This window comes from Callorhinchus milii, unplaced genomic scaffold, assembly GCF_018977255.1.
Source record: "Callorhinchus milii isolate IMCB2004 unplaced genomic scaffold, IMCB_Cmil_1.0 Scaffold1492, whole genome shotgun sequence".
NCBI classification, from domain to species: domain Eukaryota; kingdom Metazoa; phylum Chordata; class Chondrichthyes; order Chimaeriformes; family Callorhinchidae; genus Callorhinchus; species Callorhinchus milii.
The window spans coordinates 1-8,434 of NW_024706233.1; the positions used below are offsets into that span (position 1 = coordinate 1).

An 8,434-nucleotide genomic window follows, 5' to 3' on the forward strand; every position below is an offset into this window, starting at 1 on the left:
TTAGACCCCTCCTCGTCTCGCGAGCGAGAGGACCCGGGTTCGATTCCCGGGCGGGACAGGACAGGGCGAAACGTTGGCCGAGTTTCCTTACTCCACGGACACGGACGCCTGCGTTCGCCGCTCGTTAGTCGACTGTCGGATCACTTTCCGGTGGTGGTGGTGGTGTGGGCAATAATAATAATAATAATAATTCGGTCCATCGCTTGGTTTCGCCCACCAAGTGCACAGTCACTACACTCGACAGCGTGTCCCGCGGAGCGCTTTGGGACGTCGCGATGGCGTGATAAGGCGCCGGGTCGCACGCCGGGGTGATTAGTATTATTATTATTATTATTTCCCTTCTCCCTCCAAAAATCCTTCTGTTGGGGCATTGGGGGGGCCATTGGGGGGTGAAATCAGTGGCTATCTGCCCTGCGCTGACGTCATTGCCGTGCGACAGGGGCGTATCTGACGCTCGGTGACGCACAAACCCCGCGACAGCAGTCAGCCACGGGAAGGAGCTGGGACGGGCGGGAAGAAAGGACGGCCATGTTTTGAGAGGCGGCGGCCTTTCCAGCCCGGGAAGAGGACCCCAGAGGGGGTGTGGGGAGGGGAAGGCGCCCCTCCGCGGCTCCTGATGGATTCCTGGGTCCGCTTCACGGCCCAGAGCCAGGGCAGGGAGCGCATTTTCCGGTACATGGGAGCCGCCGCTCCGCCATTGCTCCGCGTAACCCGGGGAGACGGCGACAACCTAACCTGCTGGCGGGGCCGGGGCCCGCCCACGCTGCCGGCAGCGGGCGGTCTGATTGGCTGACGGGGCCCGTCACTCAACGGCGCGGCCCGCCCGCTGCCAGCACTTTAGGTTGAGGGGGGAGAATGATTGACACTTCGGCCATGTCCTGCGCTGAGAGAGAGAGAGAACTGTCTGTTATCCTTCTCCTTTCTCTCTCTCTCTCTCTCTGTGTGTACACACGGAGCTCCGGTGCAAGCGCTTAACTCCAAATGCCTCGCGACGTCCGCCCGACGTGAAAAGCGCTGCGTAAATGTAGTTTGCACACAGAGAGAGAGATAAATCCCCGGGATCACGCCGTCGAGGCGCCTCAAAGCGCTTCGCGGGACACGCCGTCACGAGTGTGGGGACTGCGCGCGTCTCGGGGCGGGGGGGGGGGCGAAGCGCGGCAGCCGGCGACGTCCACACAAACGGTCGTGGGTTGAAGTGACCGAATTATCATCATTTGGAAGGGATTATTATCCCCGGAAAGGGATCCGCCAATCGACTAACTGACCGCGAGGGAACAGGCGCGCGGGTGTGTGGAGTAAGGAAACTTGCCCAACATTTTGTCCTGCCGGGAATCAAACCCAGGTCCTCGCGCTTGCGAGGCGAGGGCTCCAACCCCTAAGATTTTGGAGTTAAAAACATTTTGAGGGATGTATCGAGAGAGATCTATCTCTTCGATGATAATAATAACAATCCTTACACTTGATATAGCATCTTATCATGTCTTCGAGACGTCTCAAAGCGCATCATAGAATATACTGTAAAGTATAGTGACTATAATTTGTGGGTGAAACGCTATATATAAATATATGTATGAATATATATATGAATTTATGTGCATGTATAAATATATAAATGTATAAGAAACCGACGGGGGGGGCGGTACAGAGGTGGGGAGGGGGGAGAGAGAGAAAGAGGGGGAGACAGATGGATATCAATAGAGTGAGAGAGAGAGAATGATAGATAAAGAGGCGGAGAAAGATTCTGCAAACAGCCAGGAAGGCGAGATTTAATAGAGATGTTCAAAATTATCAGGGCTTTCGATAGGGTGAACAAGGAGAAACTGTTCCCACTGGCGGGCAGGTGGGTCGGTAACCCGAGGACCCCGATTTAAAATAGTTGTTAAAAGAAACAGAGGGGAGGCGAGGAGAAATGTTTTCATACAATGAGTTGTTGGGATCTGCAATGCACTGCCTGAAAGGCTGGTAGAAGCCGATTCAATAACAGCTTTCGAGAGAGACGTAGATAATTATTTGGGGAGGACAAGTATGCAGAGCTATGGGGAGAGAGCGGGGGAGTGGGGTTGATCAGGGCTATGGGGAGAGAGCGGGGGAGTGGGGTTGATCAGGGCTATGGGGAGAGAGCGGGGGAGTGGGGTTGATCAGGGCTATGGGGAGAGTGCGGGGAGTGGGGTTGATCAGGGCTATGGGGAGAGAGCGGGGGGGGGAGTGGGGTTGATCAGGGCTATGGGGAGAGAGGGGGGGAGTGGGGTTGATCAGGGCTATGGGGAGAGAGCGGGGGGGAGTGGGGTTGATAAGGGCTATGGGGAGAGAGCGGGGGGGGAGTGGGGTTGATCAGGGCTATGGGGAGAGAGCGGGGGGGGGAGTGGGGTTGATCAGGGCTATGGGGAGAGAGTGGGGGAGTGGGGTTGATTTGGAAAAGCTCTTTCAAAGAGCCGACACAGACACGATGGGCCGAATGGCCTCCTTCTGTGCTGTATAATTCTCCGATTCCAAGGAAATCGGTGATTAATCTGGAGAATTGTTGGCCAGGACACTGGGAGAAACTCATGCTCTGGTGAGCGTGGGTGGGGGGGGGTGGGGTTCGGGCACTTGTACGTTGATGTGAGGGCAGCTGACCTGACGTGCTCCCCTTCTCCCTCGCAGAGCGGCCCAGTACGCATGCACCTTGCTGAGTTACTCACTGCAGAAGAGCAATGCCAGTGCAGAGCTGGTGGGTCGTGTCAAGCAGTTGGAGATGCATATGAGCTTGGGGAGAAAGTGTGAGTATTGAATTACCCTCACCTCCGTCACATTGCCCGTCTCCACCACCGCCTCTCCCCCCCCCCCCCCCCCAGCCACTGAAACCCTGACCCATGCTCTGATCACTTCCAATACCATTCCAAATGGCATTTACGCAGCGCCTTTCGGGTCGGGAGGACGTCCCAAGGCGCTGGACAGTCAGGGAGAAGGACCTGAGTTGGGGGTTGGGATCAGGAGGTTGTGGAGGGCATTGAGGGTAGGGGGAAGGAGGGTGATCGAACGAGGAGGGTCGAAAGAGGAGGGTTTTGAGATGTGCCTTGAAGGAGGCGAGGCGAAAGGAATGTGGGATGGAGTTCCAGAGGGTATGAGCAGACGGGAGCCCGAAAAGCGGAGGGAGTGGGCAGGTTGATAAGGGACTGTGCTCGACTGTGCCAACTCGTGTCCTCGCCCGCACCAGGTTTTATTATTACCTTCAAATCCCTCCATGGTCTCGCCACCCACCCGCGCCCCCCTGCAACTTCCTTCAACTCTACTGACCCGCCCAGTCCCTTCGCTCAGCGGCGAAATGTTGGGCAAGTTTCCTTACTCCACGCACACAGACAGACACGCACACACTAACACCTCTGTTTACCAGCAGAAAGTAGCAACCCACTTATTATTCAATTGACGGATGGCTTTTCCGGGGGTAATAATCCCTTTCTTAAAAAATAATAATAATAAATTGGTCACTTCGACCCACGGCTGTTTGTGGGGACGTCGCCGGGGGCGATCTGCTGCCGCGTTTCGCCCTCGAAACACGCAGTCGATTCACTTTCCATTGTATCCTGTGAAGCGCTTTGAGACGTCTCGAGGACGTGATAAGGCGCTGTATCCAATGCCAGGATTATTATTATTATTATTATTATCTCCGCAGTGTTCCGTCTGGGAAATTCACTGGAGGCTCTTGAGGCGGCAAAGAGATCAATCCACTTGTCCGACCTCGTGCTTCGCTTCTGTATCACCGTCAGCCACTTGAACCGAGCCATGTACTTTGCCTGTGACAACATCTTGTGGGCCGGGAAGGTGGGCTTGGCGTCCAAAATGGACCAGGAGAAATGGAGCCAGCGATCCTTTAGGTAGGTCAAGCCCTGTATCACACACACACACACACATAGCCTTTCGCTTCCAGAGGGACCTCTCCAAACGCTACAATGGAGTCTCCCTCTGTGTCTCTGTCTCTCGCTTTGTCTCTCTCCCTCCCTCCCTCCCTCTCTCTGTCTTTCTCTCTTGTTCTCCCTCGAGTGCTGCACTGGAGTGTCAGCCTAGACTGTGAGCTCAGAGTGCCCGACTTGCACGTGTGTGTGTGTGTGGCTCGAATCCACAACCTTCTGACTCGCGAGCGAGTGAGCGACTGAGCCAGGTTAAAGAATAGATGGAGGATAGCAGAATGACCGGAGTCTACATGTTAGGATTTATGGAGTACCATAACTCAGGGGTTAGGCCCTTCGCCTCGCAAGCCACAGTCCCTGTAGTTCAGGGGTTAGACCCCTCGCCTCGCACCCCACAGCCCCTGTAGCTCAGGGGTTAGACCCCTCGCCTCGCACCCCACAGCCCCTGTAGCTCAGGGGTTAGACCCCTCGCCTCGCACCCCACAGCCCCTGTAGCTCAGGGGTTAGACCCCTCGCCTCGCAAGCCACAGTCCCCTGTCGCTCAGGGTTTAGAGCCCTTAAGCAAGAGGACTTGGGTTCGATTTCCGGGCGGGACAGGACAGGGCGAAACCTTAGGCAAGTTGCCTTACTCCACACACACGCGCACACGCACACACCTCTGTTTACCTAGCAGTAAGTAGGAACCCACTCGTTAGTCGATTTTCCGTGGGTACGGGAATAATCCTTTCAAAAAAATAACGTAAAAATAATAATAGTTTGGTCACTCAATGCACGACTGCATGTGTGGGGACGTCACTGGGCGCAATCGGCTGCCGTGTTTTGCCCACAAAACACACAGTCAGTTCACTTTACAGTGTATCCTGTGAAGCGCTTTGAGACGTCTCGAAGACGTGATGAGGCGCTGTGTGAAATGCAAGGATTATTATTCATTATTATCCGTTCTCCTCCTCTTCGCCAGGTACTACCTCTTCGCCCTGATCATGAGCTTGACTCGAGACGCCTATGACCTCAGCCTCCTCATGCAACGGGAAGCGCAGAGCAGACACAAAGCCAGCACCCCGGCAGAAAATGGCTACACGCCCAGATCGGGATCGGGAATAACGCTTTTAAGGGAGAAGGCCAGAGTCCAGCTTTCCCTCCTGCACTGTGCGCTGAGAGCAAACCCCCCTCTCCTCCTCGACATCCTCAAGAACGTATGTGACATCTTCATCCCGCTGGACAAGCTGGGGCTGTTCAAAACCAACCCTGGGATGGTGGGTGTCTGTGGACTGACATCCTCCGCACTCTCCATCCTCACCATCTGCCAGCCCTGGCTCAAACTCAAGCCCTGAATGGCCAGGGTATCGCACCCTTTGAGTGGGGCCACTGTTTTGCCCGTGTGCGTGCGCTGAGAAGTGGGATGTGGGTGTGTGTGCGTGCGTGTTTGAGAAAAGACCTAATTTCTTAATGTGTCTGTTACCCAACTTACAATAGCATTCCCCCCAGAGAAGGGGAGGGTGGGAGGGGATCGGGGGGGGCGGGTGGGGGGGGTTTGAATGAAGCCAGTTTGTTTTTCTGTTACAGTTTTGTAAATGTTACTTGGGCATCGATGGAAGGGCAGATGACATCTCCCAACCCAGCAACTCTTCTCAGGTTCCCCAGGCTCCACTTCTGCTACGGTTCATCCACATTGCTTCGTTCGATAGACAAGCTAAGCGGTTTGAAACCCCAGCACTGCCCAACTCTGGGCTCCCCCTCTCCCCCGGCCGATCACGGTGACGGGTTTCCGTGTGTGTCAGACGCCCGGCTGGTCACTGTGACGGGCTTCTGTGTTTGTCAAGACACCCGGCCGATCACGGTGACGGGTTTCCGTGTGTGTCAGACGCCCGGCTGGTCACTGTGACGGGCTTCTGTGTGTGTCAGACACCCGGCCGATCACGGTGATGGGTTTCCGTGTGTGTCAGACGCCCGACTGATCACGGTGACGGGTTTCCGTGGGTGTCAGACGCCCGGCTGGTCATGGTGACGGGTTTCTGTGTTTGTCAGACTCCCGACTGATCACGGTGACGGGTTTCCTTGTGTGACAGACACCCGGCCGGTCACGGTGACGGGTTTCCATGGGTGTCAGACACCCGGCCGGTCACAGTGACGGGTTTCCGCGTGTGTGTGTGTGTGTGTGTGTGTCAGACACGCGGCTGATCACGTTGACAGGTTTCCGCACGTGCGTGTCAGACACTCGGCTGATCACGGTGACGGGTTTCCGCATGTGTGTCAGAGTCAGACACCCAGTTGACCGAATGAAAGCAATTCATTCTTTCTCTTAAAAGTCCTTACCCCAGCGAATAACCCACGAGCTATCGGTTTGAATCTTTGACACAAATGTACGATTAAAAACGAATTTGCTTTTCATTCTGTCACAAATGCATCAGGACTTGATGTTTCTGACCATGTTGTTATTTATCCTGTTCGATACTGGGAAGGTAACGGTAAGGCGGGTAAGTTTCGGGCTATCAGAAGACAGAACAAAGGACAAATTGGTGCTTCAAACCTGCTCCCTGGAACCCTTAACCTCTGGTGGATCTCGGAGTCATCCCACCCACTATTTCTCCTGCGGGCAAAGCCATGCGTGGAGGCGGCCCCAACAAGAATAATAAATAATAATCCTTGCATTTGATAGCGTGTCTTTTGAGATGTTGCAAAGTGCTTCACAGAATACGCTGTGAAATGCAGTGACTGTATATTTTGTGGGTGAAACGCGGCAGCCGGTGTCCCACAAACTCTCGATTCCCAAGTCTCGCGGTCGCGAGGCAAGTGCTCTAACCACTGAGCTACAGGACACAGGACTCCACGAACGGCAGAATGTTCCTCCATCTCCACTAGCCTCACCCATGCTCCTTCCCTCTCTGCAAGGAACATTTCGCCATCTCCCCCCCCCCCCCCCCCAACGACAGAAGGAAGCACTGTGACCCTTGGGGCCGTGGAACAGAGAGCAATGAGGATGGTCCTCAAAGGTCCTCGGAGGAATGAGGTGTATGAGCAGCAATTAGACAAGCTGGGACTCTTCAGTCTTGAGAGGAGGCATCTTGGAGGGAAGCTGATGAGGTATGTAAGGTTTTAAATGGGATTGACCGTGAACTCGAGGGGGCGCAAGAGAGTACTTGTTCGAGGTTGCAAAGGGCAATCTCAGGACAGACGTCAGAAAGGTACTTAGTGATCGGATCAGGTTGTAGGAGTCCTGTAGCTTCAGTGGTTAGAGCACTCGCCTCGCAAGCGAGAGGACCTGGGTTCGATTCCCAGGTGGGACAGGGCAAAACGCTGGGTAAGTTTCCTCACTCCGCACGGACTGCCATGTTCCGTCCACAAATTAATACCCAGTCACTACACGTTACAGTGTAGCCTGCGAGTCGCTTTGAGACGCTTTGAAGACACGAGAAGGCGCTGTATCAATGCAAGGATTATTATTATCTCAGCCTGCACCCCAAATCCCACGTATTCCAATCCACACCCATGTCCCCACCCTATCTCTGTCCTCCAGCTCCCCAACTCACGCAGAGTTTTATTGAAGGGGCAGCATGGCCTGATTTGGGGGGGAAGCCCCCCCTCTTCTCCCCCTATATTTTTACTAGCGTCGCTAGGTTATCGTTGCCTTCCGCCCAGACAGAAGCGGGATGTATGCCTGGGTCAAGAGAAGGCGCCTTGATAATGGGATCCTGGCCAAGATTTAACGCAGCGTGTGTTTCAGTCAGATGGTTTGGGGGGTGGGGGGGAGCGGAAAACTCTCGCGTTGGAAAGGAGAAGGATCCAGAAGTGAAATTATTAAGCAATATTATTCACGCGGCGTTCGAAACTCTTTACACAGTGGGGAGCATTGATCTGTTGGCCTCGTTCGGGTTTTTCGAGTGAAATTTACTTCGCTGTCGTCGTATACAAAAGCCGCTTTGTGTTCGAGAGGCGCAATAAAAGGCTTTCGTGTTGGCCTTTGCTGATTGTGTTCCTTGCTCTGCGTTTCGCTTCCTGTAACTTTTTTTTTTAATCCACTGTGCAGCCTGGATTTGTGTTCAGGAAGGATATCGAGATCCTTCAGGAAGGATATCGAGATCCTTGGAGAGGGTGCGGAGAAGATTTAAGCAGAAACCGGGTTGTGAGTCGATTGGGGGATCGCTTTTCCGGGGATAATAGTTCTTTTTTTTTAAAAAAATTGATCGCTCAATCCACGACTGTTTGTGGGACACTGCTGTGCCCACAAAATATACAGTCAATTCGCTTTACAGTGTATCCTGTGAAACTCTTTTGTTGTTTTGCCCCTCTCGTCGATTTGCCCCTTGTTGTTTTCATAGAATCGTAGAATTATACAGCACAGAAGGAGGCCATTCGGCCCATCGTGTGTGTGCCAGAGCTTCCAATTCAACCCCACTCCCCCCGCTCTCTCCCCATAGCTCTGCCAACTTGTCCTCCCCGAATAATTATCGACATCTCTCTTAAAAGTTGTCATCGAATCGGCTTCCACCGGCCTTTCAGGCAATGCATTCCAGATCCCAACGACTCGCTGTGTGAGAACATTTCCCCTC

General features: G+C 54.0%; 1 protein-coding gene across 2 annotated transcripts; it reads left to right on the forward strand.

The window, feature by feature from the left end:
- The first annotated feature begins 464 nt into the window (after positions 1-464).
- Positions 465-5,386, forward strand: pex11b (peroxisomal biogenesis factor 11 beta). 2 transcript variants are annotated; one of them, XM_042346727.1, is made up of 4 exons: positions 465-672; positions 2,644-2,759; positions 3,653-3,854; positions 4,846-5,386. In XM_042346727.1, exons 1-4 carry the CDS (start codon positions 617-619, stop codon positions 5,216-5,218), a joined length of 747 nt encoding a protein of 248 aa, XP_042202661.1. In that variant the 5' UTR covers positions 465-616; the 3' UTR covers positions 5,219-5,386. The 2 variants fall into 2 exon arrangements, with proteins under 2 accessions (XP_042202661.1, XP_042202662.1); XM_042346728.1 differs by lacking the exon at positions 465-672 and adding an exon at positions 1,248-1,295.
- Positions 5,387-8,434: the final 3,048 nt, after the last annotated feature.